Below are 19,289 nucleotides of genomic sequence, written 5' to 3' on the forward strand. Positions count from 1 at the left end.
GACGATAAAGTGCAGAGCGAGATTTTATTATTGTCAGTGACGGGACACGAACCACGGATCCTCAGCTCGACATATTAGCTGCTAGGTTGTGCTCGAAATCTTACAGTATATTTGTAGATGGATTAATCAGACAAGTACATGGGTTCAAAAACGTTTTTTGTATCTAAACATAGACTATCCATCTTGTCGATTATAAGCCCATGCCGTCCGTGGTTGAAGCCCACGCTCGCTTCTACTGGTGAGTTGTATAAGTTGATACCTTGATGTTAAAGTTCAAAGTAAACAAGTCACTGGTGGTTACGGTCCGGGATGAAACAGCTTGTGCTGTTAATTTAGTTTTGTTATTTTTTACATCGGTCTCAAGCAACTAAACCAAACGTTTAGTCTTTAACATGGAGCTTTAAATAGAAAAGTGCTGACAAAGTATTACACAAGATGAGTCATTCTTTGGCATAGATTACTCTAATGACACAAAATATCGTATTGTGAAAACACAGCTTTGTTCTCAGCAAATAATCGACTGCTTCTCCCTCTAGTGACCATTAGCGTATTCACATTCGATTTGTTTTAATCTTAAACTTTATTTAAGTTATCCTTAATAGCATTGCGTCATTAGGAGAGCGATTTTTTATACAACTAAACAGTTTTGAAAGTAAGAACGAATACATTGGGATTTAAATCTATTCGACGTGATGAATGTTCACGCTACGAAACGATTTACCTCGGAGTTCGATCGCTACGGTTCGAAGTCTGTTCCGTTCTCTGCACCCTCGACTTCATCGCTCAACATGGTTTATTCAGGCATCAGAACACGTCGTGAAAATGCAGTGTCTTTGTCGCCTCTAGCCATTCCCTCAACCAAAGATTTCTCGTGGTAAGTAACGGTACATTTATGTGACAACCCAACATTTTTAATTGTGATACAAGTTTAAAAAGAAATGTGTTACATCATGGGATGCTTCTAATATTCCAGTTATATTTGCAGGAAAGTTATTACCTTGTAAACTAAACATAGTTTTTTTTTAAGTTTCAAAATCTTAGCCGTCAAAAAATAAAATAAAGATGTTACTCCATTTTTTACCATACTAATGCACCTGTTATTACACCTGTTTTTCCTTTCATACCATTAGACTTCTAACGTCTTTCTTTACTACATTATTACGTCATTACATCTGTTTACTATAAGGAACACTAAGATGTCCTAGGAATTTGTTTTAACTTTTACTGTATTATCATAGGCGGTACTTTGCATAATTATGATACAATATATCACTAGTTTATAAGACACAAAATGTTATATCCAAATGAGTCGGGAAAATTTCAAGATGGCCTAATATTATTTTGAGGAGTCCTACGTTTTCTGATGATAGCTATCATATCCTCTAAATTAATCTGATTACATTTTCAAATGAAAAGTGCTTGGGGTAGGCGGATGGTGAATCTACAAAAATTTGAAGTGTTGTTGATGACAAAAAATCGAACGTGGAACCAAAACAAAAAGTTACCACACCGAGTGACTTATTCAGTGAAGGTTTTGTTCCTTCTTTGACAAGATGTTTTATATACACTGATTTATAACGAAGAATAATAAAAGATATATTACTCTAAATTTGTTACTACTTCGAATACACGGTCTTGTTTGGATATTTTTAGCGTGACATTATTGTTACAGTTTCTACTTTTGATATTCTTAACGTCGCGCTAAACATGCTCGCCCTCCCAGCCGTGGGGGGTGTATAATGTGACGGTCAATCCCACTATTCGTTGGTAAAAGAGTAGCCCAAGAGTTGGCGGTGGGTGGTGATGACTAGCTGCCTTCCCTCTAGTCTTACACTGCTAAATTAGGGACGGCTAGCACAGATAGCCCTCGAGTAGCTTTGTGCGAAATTCCCAAACAAACAAACAAACAAACTTAACGTAACATTATTCCTTTACGATGACAGCTACGAAACTTAATGGACTTGATAATATTAAGAGACATTGTAGGGTTTTCTATTATCCAATTCCGCAAGGAGCGTAGCACAGATAGCCCGTTGTATAGCTTTACGCTTTTAAACAAACACAATCAATCACTCGAGTTCAACGACTATATTCTATAGTTCTCCGAATCTATGGGTTGGAAGGACAGGCCTATAAAACAGTGACTGATTAAATGGGCTTAACAAGAGCTTATAAACAAGACAACTGTTAGGCCTATCCTAAAAGTAATTAAACTATTATCTAATCTAATATTATATGCAGACGTAGAAAAACGCGGACTTTTCGTAGTTTTGTCATAAAAAAAGTTCATAATATTTTAAATTCTATGGTTTGTCCAATCTTGACCTTCGTGGAGTTTTCACAGTTTTAAATTTGATCCGTGTTCAACATCCTTTTTAAGTATTCAGTTAACAAAAACATTTAGCCTAATCCTTTGAGATGTAAGCTTCACTATTTACACGACACGCGGCGTTGTACTGATTTTTAAATCACACTCACTGTTAATGTTTTTGAATAACTATATCAGAATTACACTATAAAATGTTTCTAAATGCAGTAACTTTCAATCACCAGAAGTCTGCTTCAGAAGATAAATTTATGATATAGAGGTGTAGAAGGTAAATCAAAACTGTGTAGGTATGTGTGTTGTAGGGAGATGGGTACTTATTCGAGTGAAGCAAACAAATATGCGACACAAGCACGACCAGGATCTGGGGTTCTTGAGTTAAGTTTTATGCATTCTCCCGTTTTTCTTGAGAGTAAGTTTCCTAACTGTGATAGCGGAAAAGTTTGGGTTAACTGTAAGCTATAGAACGAAACCGAAGTTTCAGTGCAGTGTCAAACCCAATAAAAAAACAAAACTACAAATGTTTCTTCGTTATTAAACTGTACTTGCTGGACCAATGAATCATTAAAAATATCAATATAATATGTTCACTATTGTCAACACCTTTTCTCCTTACTGAAACGATACATCTACGTTTTCCCCTTTGAATTAATATTCTTATTGGTGCGCACCCTATATTTATAAAATAACATGATACAATTTCACTTTTACTTAGTGGACATTTTGAAACTGAAGTAACACTCTTCATTTTAATATACAACGTAAGTATCGATTTCTCAGCCCATCTGATTATACAGCTTGTTCTACAATAGCCAAAGTTGTTTTGTGGTTAAACCTTCCTAGGTCAACGTATTCCATTTTGTGGCAATTTGTCTTTAAGAAAATACGTAGAAATTATTCATGATAAACGTGTGTAAGGCTAACCTACAAAAATACGTGGAAATTATTCATGATAAATTTGTGTAAGGCTAACCTACAACAGGCCTGGCATGGCCAGGTGGTTAAGGCACTCGACTCGTAATCAGAGGATCGTAGGTTCGAATCTCCGTCACACCAAACATGCTCGCCCTTTCAGCCGTGGGGGCGTTATAATGTGACTATCAATCCCACTATTCCTTACTAAAATAGTAGCCCAAGAGTTAATGGTGATGACTAACTGATAAATGTGTGTAAGGCTAACCTACGAAAACGGGTCGATTTTTATACATTCATCTGTGATACGAATTTAGTGTTCATGTTTATATTTTCACTGGAGATGTAGGTTCAAAATGCTGCTTTTTATACATTCACCTATGGTATATAGGTTCAATATGTTCATTTTTATTTATATTTGCACAGGCGATATTTGTATATATGCATACTTTATAGCACCCAAATTATACGTATATTAAAATAAATATTATGTCCAATGTTATGTTGGACTGCAAACTGGTTTTGTGTCAAGTTATTCTTTATAATAGTAAAGGTAGAATATGAAATATGATTAACAGCTGTGTGTTGTAGTCATTCATTCAAAGATTATAATACAAGTACAGGGAGAATGTTGAGGCATTAAGTTTCAGTTTTGTTTTCTCGGACTGATTGGAAATACAATGAAATCGTAGAAATAAAGAAGAAATGTTCTTTGTTCCGGTAACAAACTCTTGTGTTCCACCATCATCCGTTGCTGCATTACGGTTTACGATATATACAATAAGGGAGAAACAGAACGAAGCTACAAAGAATACGTAATATATTCAAAAGTGATAACAACAAAAGTAAATTGAAGATATATAGGTAACTCGTCTGTAATACAAATCAATTAAGTTAAAATAAATTAACGAGGTCGACTGAAGATTAATTGCCCATATTACACATTATGCGCTTATCACAGTATGGAAAACATGTTGACCTCACGTTAATACATCGACTACTTCTTATAAAGAAAATAACGAGTTGTCCTCACAAAATTTCACAATTCCTTGGTCAATCCAACTATTCTGCTGAGTAGCCGCTTTAGGCAGCTAGTGCTGACATCTAGTGGAATTTTCTATGGTTCACATTTCAAAGTTAACAACGGCCATAATGATTGAACTATGGTCTGGTAATTGGGTTCGCCAAGTGTTGTTGAAGTGCTCAACTATACATATAATTTACTTAAATTGAGATATTTTAAGGGTTCGTTTCAATAAGTTATCTTATAAATTACAAAACGTAAGAAGGCGCTAACATCGAGAAGAAGTTAATATATTTTTGTTAATGAAAGAAAAAAAACGAACGATTTCTATGTTGATAACGACTCAGATTCAGGGTTACAGTGTCTTTGAGTTTGACAATAAAGCCTGCTTTCATATCAAAATAACAGCCATTTTCAAGAGCGGTTTTCTTCATTGGTTCTGTCTAACAGGTTTCATATCACTGCCTTATACTCTCAAGGTCAAATACTAAACCTTGCTGTTGGAGTAGTCGCATGCGATCTTTGCCAGATGAGTTACATGTTCTGATTCTAAACCATTTAATTACACTAAAGTGTAACATAGTTTAAGGTCAACTTACGTTTGTTCAGAAGGTTTCCATTTACCATGTTTAGAAAAAAGTTATGAATTAAGTTATATTTTGTCCCCCAGTGGCTCAGCGGTATGTCTGCGGACTTGCAACGCTAAAATCCGAGTTTCGATACCCGTCGTGGGCAGAGCACAGATAGCCCATTGTGTAGCTTTGTACTTAATTCAAAACAACAACAAGTTATATTTTCATTTCGTGTTTGCTGGACCTTACCAGAACCGGCGGTAGGCTTGTTTCATGTTTGTTTGTTTTTTTTCTCATATATTCATAATCTTGGGAACCATTAAACTTTTGTTCAGATTTATCAGAAGTAGGAAAAATATATACCGACAAAAAATATTAAACATAGGATTAATAAAAATCAACGACTGTATAAAACTTAAAAATGACGAATATTTCAGGTTTTTTGAGACCATTTTTGATTGACGCTTTTTCGCAATGCATGCTTTGCGCGCCCTCTAGCACCATTACTATTCTCAGTTTTCCACGGTAATTAAAAACGTGTAAAAACTTTGACTTTTGTTTTCTTGTCTTTAATCTCTTGAAATACGAAACGATCAATTTTTCAAGTGCTTTTGATATATTTATTTAAGTGTTTGTTTAATTACGTTAAGACGTTGAGTTATAATGTTTTAATAGACGCATTTGTTGATAATAATAACACAGAGAAATAAAAATAGAATTGTGTCCTTACGTTTTGAGCGTGCGACTCGTAATATGAGGGTCGCGGGTTCGCATCCCCGTCGCGCCAAACATGCTCGCCCTTTCAGCCGTGGGAACGTTATAATGTGACGGTCAATCCCACTATTCGTTGGTAAAAGAGTAGCTCAAGAGTTGGCGGTGGGTAGTGATGGCTAGCTGCCTTCCCTCTAGTCTTGCACTGCTAAATTAGGGACTGCTAGAACAGATAGCCCTCGAGTAGCTTTGTGCGAAATAAAAAAAAACGTTTTGAGCGTTTTTTTTCGAAATGCTGATTTTATTTTTCATTTTATAGCATCTTATAGGAACATTTTATGACTGATTTCTACACCAAAGTAACGAATCACATATGAAATCTATTTTAATCACATATAGACTGGCCCGGCATGGCCAAGTGGTTAAGCGCTCGAGTCGTAAGCTGAAGGTCGCGAGTTTAAATCTCCGTCGCTCCAAACATGCTCGCCATTTCAGCCTTGGGAGCGTTATAAAGTTATGATCAATCCCACTATTAGTTGGTTAAAAAGTAGTGCAGGTGGTGACGGTGGATGGTGATGACTAGCTGCCTTTCCTATAATCTTACATTACTATATCAGGGACGGCTAGTGCAGATAACCCTCGTGTAGCTTTACGCGAAATTCACAAACAAACATGCATGCTGGAGAGAGAAACAGACAACCTCTAGTATGAGAATGTTTGGTAAGAAATGACATCATATTACTATAATATTTCTTTCATTCAAATAGTTTCTTTCTCTTCCATAATTAAAAAATATAGTGTTTTCTACATCCATGATTTTCAGCCATGTTAATTACTTGATTATAATTGATAGTTCTACCATCCACTTCGTGAAATGAGACCACTGGAGAAATTAATAAAAAATAAAATAAAGTAGAGGGCGTACATGATTTTGGAAACTATTCTTCAAATAAATTACACTTTAAGTTTGTTTTGTTATGAATTTCGCGCAAAGCTACATGAGGGTTATCTGCGCTAGCCGTCCCTAATTTTGAAGTATAATACTAGACGAAAGGCAGCTAGTCATCATCGCCCACCGCCAACTCTTTGGCTACTCTTTTACCAACATATAGTGGAAATGACCATAATTTTATGACGCCGCCACGGCTGGGAAAGCGAACATGTTTGGTGTGACGGGGATTCGAAACCGCGACGCCCAGATTACGAGTGGAGCGCCTTTAACAACCATTTTAAATTTTCTAGAGACTAAAGTGGAGTAGTGATCGTGCTTAACAAGAAACAAACTAAATGTTCCGTGTGAATTTATGCATTTTTAAAGCTTTCACAGTCGGTATTATAATGATAACTATTTCTCACGGATTAGGCTTAACTTAGTAACGTTATTCACATTTAATGGGTACTTATTTTTCTTGAATCAAAATATAAAACTAGCCATGGTTGTTATTTACGTGATATTGTTATTACCCTACTCGTGCTTATTACTGTCTAGTCATGGTTATCACACTTTTCTCATGACCATTACTATTTATCCATGGTTGTTATTTACGTGATATTGTTATTACTCTACTCGTGCTTATTACTGTCTAGTCATTGTTATCACACTTTTCTCATGGTCATTACTATTTATCCATGGTTGTTATTTACGTGATATTGTTATTACTCTACTCGTGCTTATTACTGTCTAGTCATTGTTATCACACTTTTCTCATGGTCATTACTATTTATCCATGGTTGTTATTTACGTGATATTGTTATTACCCTACTCGTGCTTATTACTGTCTAGTCATGGTTATCACACTTTTATCATGACCATTACTATTTATCCATGGTTGTTATTCACGTGATATTGTTATTACTCTACTCGTGCTTATTACTGTCTAGTCATGGTTATCACACTTTTCTCATGGTCATTACTATTTATCCATGGTTGTTATTTACGTGATATTGTTATTACTCTACTCGTGCTTATTACTGTCTAGTCATGGTTATCACACTTTTCTCATGGTCATTACTATTTATCCATGGTTGTTATTTACGTGATATTGTTATTACCCTACTCGTGCTTATTACTGTCTAGTCATGGTTATCACACTGTTCTCATGGTCATTACTACTTAGCCATGGTTGTGACAGCCTAGTTACTGATATCACTGTATTTGTTTGTTACTAAACACAAAGCTGTCTCTCCTATACCTACCACGGGTATCGAACTATAGCTTTAGTGCTATTAGTCTTCAGACCAATCACTGACCTACGACTGACTATCCATCTGTGTGAAAGTGGGATAATACTTTGATTAAACTCTTTAGAAAGTTATTATGGTTTTTGTACGGCCTTTACGAAAACGTAAAAAATACATTAGAAATCAGACAGTAGTAGAAATTCACTTACGTACCTAGTAATGGAAATTATAATTATCGATAACACTAATAATAGCTATACTATAATAAATTATGATTATTAATAGCGGTACTATAGTAAACCATGATTATCAATAACTTTACTATAATTAATGTACATTATTTATGAAACTAATAAATGCAAAGTATACTGAGTACAGATGTAGGTATAGAAACGTAAATACAACCAGAATCTTCTTTGCAGTTCTTAATTTCGGGCTACTGTTATTGAAGAGTAGGATTTGACCGTTACTCTTATTACGCACTCGAGACCCTAAAGCATGAATTGCAATTTTTGTTGTAATGGGAAGCGAACCATGAATATAATAAAATGCAGTTTCGACTACTGGAAAGAGTTCTTTATTGGCGTGAGTCCTTACACGTGCTCTTCCCGATATTTTAAAGTCAGTAATCAACTTTGTATTCCCCAAGAACACTGTCTGAAACAGCTATAAGATGTTCGTCTTTATGCGTAGTATATTTGCTTTGTTCTTTAAACATAAGGACGGAGGTATTATAGCTTGTTTTCAATAGATCAACATTTCATACAAACACACACATCCACGTTTCTTGTAAGCTCAAAAGAACGAATTTCCTAGCTCCCTCTAGGGAGATACTTAGAACTAGGGAAGAAGTGTTCATGTCAGAATGTCAAACGAAGCTAGATACATAATGTATTATTCGCATTGAATTCTTTGGATAAATGTAGACACACATGAATATTGTACGAGTCTATATTGTACTTGTTTACAAAAGAATGCAGCAGTAATGTTATGTTAATGTATTCAGATGAACATTGGTTACAAGACGTGTTGTGTTATATAACAAATAATTCCTTTTAGAAATGCGAGATCTGAAAGTACTACGTTAGAATGTATTGATCCACATAGGATAGGTGTTTAGTATTCACTGTTTGTATTAGTGGTCAGTATATATGACCCTTATGATTCACTGTTTATATTGGTGGTTAGTGTATAAAAATATATAAGACCCTAATGATTCATTGTTTATATTGGTGGTTAGTGTATATACATATATACGACCCTAATGATTCATTGTTTATATTGATGGTTAGCATATATATATTATTTTTACACAAGAATATGTCGTACGTTATTTTAATATTTCAGAACGCGTACCACTAGCTATATTGCTACGACTGTCATTTGTTGAATCGTTACTAGAATAATTGTTTGGACTGCTACAAGTACCATCGTTTGTAATGTTACAAGAATTACTGTTTGTACTGTTACAAGTATCATTGTTTGGACTGGTATAACCTGCAAAACAAATGATAAACAATACTGATAAGCTGTACAAGTAATAGTCAATCCTGATTACCTGTACAACAAGTGATAAATAATACTGTTAACCTGTAAAAGAAGTAATAAACAATACCGTTATCCTGTACAACAAGTAATAATCAATAATGATAACCTGTAAAAGAGGTGATAAATAGTATTGTTAACCTATACAACAAGTGATAAGCAATAGTGTTAAACTGTAGAACATGTGATAAACAGTACTATTAACCTGCACAACAAGTGATAAACAAAGCTATTAACCTGTAAAACAGGCGATAAACAATACTGTTACCATGTAAAACAAATCAAAAACAATAAAATTAACCTGTACAACATGTAAAAAACAACTGTTAAACTGTAGAACAACTGATAAACAATACTGTTAACCTGTACAACAAGTGGTAAACAATACTGTTAACTTGTAAAACAAGTGATAAACAATACTGTTAAGCTTTACAAGTGATAATCAATACTGGTTACCTGTACAAAAAGTGATAAATAATACTATTACCTTATAAAACAAACGATAAACAATACTCTTAATTCATACAACAAGTGATAAACAATACTATTAACCTGTACAAAAAGTGATAAACGACATCGTTAATCTGTAAAACAAGTGATAAGCATAACTGATAAACTGTACAAGTGATAAACAATACTGACAACCTAAATAAGAAGTGATAAACAATACTGTTGAACTGTAAAAAAACAATAACAATACTGTCAAGCTGTGAAACAAATGATAAAGATTACTATTACCCTGTAGAACAAACGATAAACAATATTGTTACCTGTACAACAAGTGGTAAACAATAGTGTTAATTTCTATAACAAGTCATAAACAATACTGTTAAGCTGTACAAAAAGTGAAAAACAATGCAGGTTAACTGTAAAATAGCTGATAAGCAATACTGTTAATCTGTAGAACAGGTGATTAAAAATGCTACTGACCTGTATAACAAGTGATAAACAATACTGTTAAGCTGTACAAAAAACAATAACAATACTGTTAACCTGTAGAGCAAGTGATAAACAATACTGCTAACGTGTACAAAAAATTATGAACAGTAGTCTTACACTATAGAACAACTGATAAGCAATACTGTTAACATGTAGAACAGGTGATAAACGATACTGTTAACCTTTACAAGTGATAAACAATAACGATAACAACTTTACTAACCTATACAAGAAGTGATAAACAATACTGTTAGCTTGTACAACAAGTGATAAGTAGTACTGTTGATCTGTAAAACAAAACAAGTGATAAACAATACTGTTAATCTTTACTAGTAATAAAAAATATTGATAACCTGCACAACAAATGATAAATAATACTGTTAAACTGTACAAAAAGTGATAACAATGCTGTTAAACTGTAAAACAAATGATAAACAATACTGTTATCACAAACAAAAAACAATGCAGTTAACCTGCACAACACGTGATAAACACTGTTAACCTGTAAAACGAGTAATAAACAGTACTGTTAACCTGCACAACAAGTGATAAAACTATTAACCTGTAAAGCGAGTCATAAACAGTACTGTTAAACTATACAAAAAGTGATAACAGTGCCGTTAAACTGTTAAACAAGTGATAAACAATACTGTTACCATGTAAAGCAAATGATAAACAATACTGTTACCCTGTGAAACAACTGATGAAACTAATGTTAGCCTGTAGAACAAGTGATAAACAATACTGTTAAACTGTACAAAAAACGATAACAATACTGTTAACCTGTAGATCAAGTGATAAACAATACTGCTAACGTGTACAACAGTACAACAGTGATGAACAGTAGTGTTACACTATAGAACAACTGATAAACAATACTGTTAACCTGTACAACAAGTGATAAACAATTCTATTAACCTGTAAAACAAGTGATAAAAATTACTGTTGACCTCTACAAGAAATGATAAACAATACAGTTAACCTCTAAAACAAACGATAAAATAATAATGTTAACCTGTATAACGAATAAAAACAAAACTGTTAACCTGCACAACAAGTGATAAACAATACTGTTAACCTGCAAAACAAATGACAAACAATACTGTTAACCTGTACAACAAGTGATAAACAATAATGTTAACTTGTACAACAAGTGATAATGAAGACTGGTACCAGTACAAAAAGTGATAAATAACACTGTTAACTTGTAAAACAAACGATAAAGAATACTATTAATCTGTAAAAGACGTGATAAACAATACAGCTGACCTGTACAACAAGTGATAAACAATTCTAACATTATAACAAGTCATAAACAATACTGTTAAACTGTACAAAAAACTAAAACAATACTGTTAAATTGTAAATCAAATTATAAACAACAATATTCCCTGTAAAACAACTGATGAAACTAATGTTAACCTGTAGATCAAGTGAAAAACAATACTGTTAAACTGTAGATCAATTGATAAACAATACTGTTAACTTGTAAAACAAGTGATAAACAATACTGTTAACTTGTAAAACAAGTGATAAACAATATTGTTAAGCTGTACGACAAGTGGTAAACAATACTATTAACCTGTACAAGTCATAAACAATACTGTTAACTTGTAAAACAAGTGATAAACAATATTGTTAAGCTGTACGACAAGTGATAAACAGTACTATTAACCTGTAAAACAAATCAAGTGATGAACAATAGTGTTAATCTGTACAAGTAATAGACAATACCGATAACGTGCACAACAAGTGATAAATAAAATTATTAACCTGTAAAACATAACGATTAACAATACTGCTAAACTGTACAACAAGTGATAAACAACACTGTTAACCTGTAAAACAAGTGATAAACAATACTGTTACCATGTAAAGCAAATGATAAACAATACTGTTACCCTGTGAAACAACTGATGAAACTAATGTTAGCCTGTAGAACAAGTGATAAACAATACTGTTAAACTGTACAAAAAACGATAACAATACTGTTAACCTGTAGATCAAGTGATAAACAATACTGCTAACGTGTACAACAGTACAACAGTGATGAACAGTAGTGTTACACTATAGAACAACTGATAAGCAATACTGTTAACATGTAGAACAGGTGATAAACAATACTGTTAAACTGTACAAAAAACGATAATTATATTGTGAACCTGTACATCCAGTGATAAATAATACTGTTAATCTGTACAACAATTGATAAATAATACTGTTAATTTGTAAAACAAGACAAATGATAAACAATAATGTTAAAATGTACAAGAAGGAATAAACAATACTGTTTACTTATACAACAATTAATAACCAAAATGATAACCTGTACAACAAGTGACAAGCAATACAATTAACCTCTAAAACAAATGATCAACAAACTGTTAACCTATACAACAATTGATAAACAACAGTTGTAAACTATACAAAAGACGATAATAGTACCGTTAAACTGTAAAACAAGTGATAAGAAATACTGTTAACCTGTACACTTCACGATAACAATACTGTTAAACTGTATACAAAACGATAACAATACTGTTTACCTGTACAGCAAGTGATAAACAATACTGTTAACGTGTAAAAGAAGTGATAAACAATAGTGTTAGCCTGTAAAACTAGTGATAAACAGTACTTTTAACCTGTAAAACAAACGATAAAGAATACTGATAACCTGGAGAACAAGAGATAAAAGATACTGTTAACCTGTGATGACGAGAAAACCCAGTTGTAGAGAAATTTATATATGTAAGAACAGCTGATATGGGTAAAAAAAGCACAATGTACAGCACCTTCGATCATCATCAGGTTCACCGAAGAAGGTCTAAACATTGTTCGCTCCTTTATATAGTGCTTTCTGTATCCATACCAGCCGTTTTTACATTTATAATACTGTTAACCTGTAAAACAAATGATAAACAACACTGTTAACCTGTAAATAAGGTATAAAATACACTGTTAACCTGTACAACAAGTATTTAACAATACTGTAATCTGTACAACAAGTGATAAACATTACCTGTAAAACAAACGACAAAAAATTACTCTTAATTTGTACAACACGTGATAAACAATACTTTTAACCTGTAAAACAAATGATGAACAACACTGTTAACCTGTAATGAAGTAATAAACAATACTGTTGAACTGTAGAACAATTGATAAGCAATACTGTTAACTTGTAGAACAGGTGATAAACAATACTGTTAACCTGTACAACAATAATAAACAACACTGTCAATTCGTACATGTGATAAACAGTAGTGTTAAACTGCACAATAAGTGATAAACAATACTGGTAACTTGTTGAAAAAAACAGTGTATTGTTGACTTCTGGAGATTAAAGCAGTAACGTTACCGCACACATATAATGTTATCGTAAAAAAAGTTTTGGCTTCCAGTAACTACAAATGATGTGAAACAAATAAATGTTATAAGTGCAAATATGAAAGCAATATATGTAGAAGACATGAAAACGTGCTACCACTATAAGACATAAAACTTATGGTAAAAGTAAAAGACATGAATTCATGTGCTATAAAGGAAAAAAAGGTATGCATGTGTTAGAAGTAGAAAGAATGTGACATAAGAAGAAAACATAAAAATATGTGTTATAAACTGTGAATAATTTGTGACATGAGGTTCTAGTAGCATCATTCTGCATGATGCGCACGTAAAACATCAGAATACTCACGTACGTTAAGTAAATCGAATCAGAAGACCCTGGATGTTTACGTAGACATGAATCTGCCGGGATGTGAGTTTCGAAGCTTAATAACATTCCTTTAAAAATTGATCACTCGGAGGTGACGGTTGTTACTGTACTCATGTCGCTCACTTCTAGTTTTAGACAAGTACTACCCTGTTATTACAAAATGTTTCGACTTACAACAAGTTTCCTGTGAGATTATTTCTCACACATTTTTCCTTTTTTGGAATATAAAAGAACAGTAGTAGGAGGGAGATTTAGGGGATGAACAGAAAACAGGACACGAGCTCTTTCCAGCAAGTTCTACTAGGTAGTGTGGTAAGCCTTGTCGATGTAGAGCTACGAAAGCGTGGAAATAGTGTTAATGGAACACTTGTTTCGTAAGATATGCTTGTGAAAGAACACATAATAGTAGCAAGAGACATATTTGTGGATTTATTTCTTCACTGTTTGAGTTTCTTCGTTCGATCTATGATGTATATGTAGCTGACCTGTTGTAAACATTCCACATCTCCTTACAGAACTCTTCCATATACGTAGTTTTTATAATGTTTACACTGGCGACACTGTTTCTTTCCTACTTTCGCTCCTCCTGTCCACAAGGTCATATTTCAGTCCCAGAAAGTGGATCACACCATTCTCCATCTTTCCACCCTAAAGTACGCTCTGGGCATCGAAGTTTCCGTAGTTTCATTGATAAGACCAGTAACAGGTATTTATTTGACAAGTTTAAGATCTGTTGATTAACCTAACCATTTACTACGCACTCCTCTATAAATACCAAAATACTTATTTCTTATCAGTTAACCTAAGTACTTACCAAGACACTTCTCTACTTACCTACCAGTTCATTAATTACCAAAATACCTCCCTATTGATGTCAGTTAAACATAGTAACTACCCAAATATCTTCCTACTGGGGAAAGTTGACTTCAGTATTTACCAAGATACTTTTCTTCTCGTAACAGTTGATTTGAATGCTTTCCTAAATATTTCTGCACTCTTGACGTGCGACTTAACCAAACCTTATAATGGACACTCATGGCAGAGTGTAAATCATGTTGAAAAACTCAACACTTCTTACTTCCATACATGATTTACCTTTCCATCGTCTTGTGTCGATAAAATTATTTTTAAAACAACTTTCTGAAAGCTTTTTTTTGTTTTGTTTTCAACAGAAGACGTAATTTCCAAGTTTCTACACTTTGGCAAACGTGAAAATAAAAACTGAGTAAACTTAAAGCACACAAGAGACGTTCTAAAGATAGAAATGTAAAGACATGTATATATTTCATTACTTGTTGTAATCTGGAGACATCGGTTCACGACATGACTGTATATAGGTACAGTTAATCCTAGTGTTTTATTTTAATAAATATAAAGATGCATATCAATAAATGGCAAACAAGAATGCTGAACCTCTTTAAGTTTCATGGTTTGTTTGGGTTATGAATTCAAAAAGCACCTTAATTAAGGTACTCTATAAGAAACAAGTTTACAGAATTAGTGGTTTTACTGTATGTCCTCTGGTTTGAAAGGTGTCGCTGATAAACACCCAAATCATTAATCGAATTTAACTGTTTTTTCTGAACATTGGCATTTTTTAAGACAGTAAAATTAGACTTAAGTCCAATTCTTTCTGGGATCAAAAACATGTTTTTTCTATTCCCTTTTTAGGTTGGTAGGCAAATGAAGATGACCTCAGAAGGTTGAAACGTTGTTCTGTACTTTATTTTAATTAAAGTTTTAATACCCACATCAGCCGTCTTGAGAATACACCATTAAGCCTTTTATATTTGATGCAACCTTCAGCAGGCAACTGGTTTCATTATATATATGCTAAAGCTTCCGATAAGTATCTAGCTATCTTGATTACTGAGGTCAAAAGTCAAAATAAATAATGTTCTGGTGTGATGACAAGTCATGTTTTTCTTTTATTGTTGAGATAACAGTAATAAAAGTCATACAAGGCTCAAATTCTGGTTCATATTACACAGTTTTGACGTGGATGATGGAAACTTCCAGAACAGGACTTCTTTGGATGCCACAAGTCCGTCTTCAGGTCTTGTCCTTCCGTCGATGCCACAACGAAGAGAATCATTCCTCTACAGGTCAGACAGTGAGTTCGAAACTTCCCCCAAGTCAGTTTCACGACACTCTTCAATTGGTAGCGAATCGTAAGTGGACTTTTTTTTTTTCACTTGAGTCTTGGTCTCAAATATATATCATTGAGACTCAAAATAAAATTGTTTAATTATTTAAATACTTACATGTTTTATTTGTGGTGTTTATTTAATAAATTACTGTTAGCAGTGTCTTAATATAAACAAAAGCATGTTACCGGGAATGTGATCTATGGTGCCACGGGCAACATGTTTTGTCCCTATGTTTATTTCTTCCATACAGAATTCCCTTTTATTCACAGTGCAAAATCAACATAGCTTGAGGACTATATCTTAAATATTTACACAAAATGGCATGCGAGTAGTGAGATTGTTAAGAGATATAGAACTAAAGAACATAATAGTTCAAAGAGATACTTCACTGAAAACAAATAAATTAAAACAGCTGGTTGTTTATAATAACAAAGTGATTCGAAACAACAACCCAAAACTAATCCGGAGAAAACCTGTACCTTGAAAGTAAAGGATACGGTTACGAAAGAGAACTTTCTGACCCAAAACGCCATTGTGATGTAGCCGGACAATTGCACCATTAACAAAACAATAAATAAGGAAATAAAATTGAACAAAAAGCTCACAAACCATGAATTATCAGCTAAAACCTAAAGCCAACGATGCCCCAGGAAACTAGAAACATAGGAATCTCACAAAGTCCCATAATGCACTTCCGACAAAACAGGTGAGTTTTGGTTCACCTTGAAGCCGACGCCCACGCACTGTGAAATATCAGAGGAAGATTTGACAACAGTGTGATGATTTAAAATAGATTTGGTCGTTTTCCACAAAGCCTTGTTAAAAAAGAATTGCATTGTAGATAAATATTGAGTAGCCATAATAAACACACATACATAACTTTCATTCCTATTCATGCCTGAAATGTAGACAATTACTGAGTTATTAAACGTTTCTACACTTTTCTTCACACGAAGAGCGAAGTTTGAACTTCATGTTTCTCAAACTCTTACGATTATGTAGTTCATCTGCATTAAGCAAGAGGTTTTTTTTTTGGAATTTCGCACAAAGCTACTCGAGGGCTATCTGTGTTAGCCGTCCCTAATTTAGCAGTGTAAGACTAGAGGGAAGGCAGCTAGTCATCACCACCCACCGCCAACTCTTGCGCTACTCTTTTACCAACGAATAGTGGGATTGATCGTAACATTATACGCCCCCACGGCTGGGAAAGCGAGCATGTTTAGAGCGACGCGGGCGCGAACCCCCGACCCTCGGATTACGAGTCGCACGCCTTACGCGCTTCGACATGCCAGGCCTAAGCAAGAGGTTAATAGCGTTCCTCAACATTAAGAAGATAATACAGTTCACATACATTAAGTGATTATTATAACTCACATACATTAAGTGATTATTATAACTCACATACATTAAGTGATTATTATAACTCACATACATTAAGTGATTATTATAACTCACATACATTAAGTGATTATTATAACTCACACACATTAAGTGATTATTATAACTCACATACATTAAGTGATTATTATAACTCACATACATTAAGTGATTATTATAACTCATGTACATCAAGTGATTATTATAACTCACATACATTAAGTGATTATTATAACTCACATACATTAAGTGATTATTATAACTCACATACATTAAGTGATTAATATAACTCACATACATTAAGTGATTATTATAACTCACATACATTAAGTGATTATTATAACTCACATACATTAAGTGATTATTATAACTCATATACATTAAGTGATTATTATAACTCACATGCATTAAGTGATTATTATAACTCACATACATTAAGTGATTATTATAACTCATAAACATTAAGTGATTATTATAACTCACATACATTAAGTGATTATTATAACTCACATACATTAAGTGATTATTATAACTCACATACATCAAGTGATTATTATAACTCACATACATTAAGTGATTAATATAACTCACATACATTAAGTGATTATTATAACTCACATACATTAAGTGATTATTATAACTCACATACATTAAGTGATTATTATAACTCACATACATTAAGTGATTATTATAACTCATATACATTAAGTGATTATTATAACTCACATACATTAAGTGATTATTATAACTCACATGCATTAAGTGATTATTATAACTCACATACATTAAGTGATTATTATAACTCATAAACATTAAGTGATTATTATAACTCACATACATTAAGTGATTATTATAACTAACATACATTAAGTGATTATTATAACTCATAAACATTAAGTGATTATTATAACTCACATACATTAAGTGATTATTATAACTCATAAACATTAAGTGATTATTATAACTCACATACATTAAGTGATTATTATAACTCATAAACATTAAGTGATTATTATAACTCACATACATTAAGTGATTATTATAACTCATAAACATTAAGTGATTATTATAACTCACATACATTAAGTGATTATTATAACTCACATACATTAAGTGATTATTATAACTCATAAACATTAAGTGATTATTATAACTCACATACATTAAGTGATTATTATAACTCACATACATTAAGTGATTATTATAACTCACATACATTAAGTGATTATTATAACTCATGTACATCAAGTGATTATTATAACTCACATACATTAAGTGATTATTATAACTCATGTACATCAAGTGATTATTATAACTCACATACATTAAGTGATTATTATAACTCATGTTCATCAAGTGATTATTATAACTCATATACATTAAGTGATTATTATAACTCACATACATTAAGTGATTATTATAACTCATATACATTAAGTGATTATTATAACTCACATACATTAAGTGATTATTATAACTCACATACATTAAGTGATTATTATAACTCATGTACATCAAGTGATTATTATAACTCACATACATTAAGTGATTATTATAACTCACATACATTAAGTGATTATTATAACTCATATACATTAAGTGTTTATTATAACTCATATACATTAAGTGTTTATTATAACTCATATACATTAAGTGATTATTATAACTCACATACATTAAGTGATTATTATAACTCATATACATTAAGTGATTATTATAACTCACATACATTAAGTGATTATTATAACTCATAAACATTAAGTGATTATTATAACTCACATACATTAAGTGATTATTATAACTCATAAACATTAAGTGATTATTATAACTCACATAC

At 32.6% G+C, this 19,289-nt stretch overlaps 1 protein-coding gene across 2 annotated transcripts in view; it reads left to right on the forward strand.

The window, feature by feature from the left end:
• Positions 1-452: 452 nt before the first annotated feature.
• The window catches only part of LOC143244263 (3',5'-cyclic-AMP phosphodiesterase 4C-like), a 45,767-nt gene continuing 26,930 nt past the window's right edge, over positions 453-19,289 (forward strand). The window contains exons 1-2 of one of the 2 annotated variants that reach the window (XM_076488610.1): positions 453-874; positions 15,917-16,096. In XM_076488610.1, coding sequence (XP_076344725.1) covers positions 693-874; positions 15,917-16,096 — 362 coding nt within the window. In that variant the 5' untranslated portion in view covers positions 453-692. Of the gene's footprint in view, positions 875-14,340; positions 14,632-15,916; positions 16,097-19,289 lie in introns of those variants that run through there. The other variant, XM_076488611.1, reaches the window with a different exon arrangement.

This window comes from Tachypleus tridentatus, chromosome 2 (assembly GCF_004210375.1).
Source record: "Tachypleus tridentatus isolate NWPU-2018 chromosome 2, ASM421037v1, whole genome shotgun sequence".
NCBI classification, from domain to species: domain Eukaryota; kingdom Metazoa; phylum Arthropoda; class Merostomata; order Xiphosura; family Limulidae; genus Tachypleus; species Tachypleus tridentatus.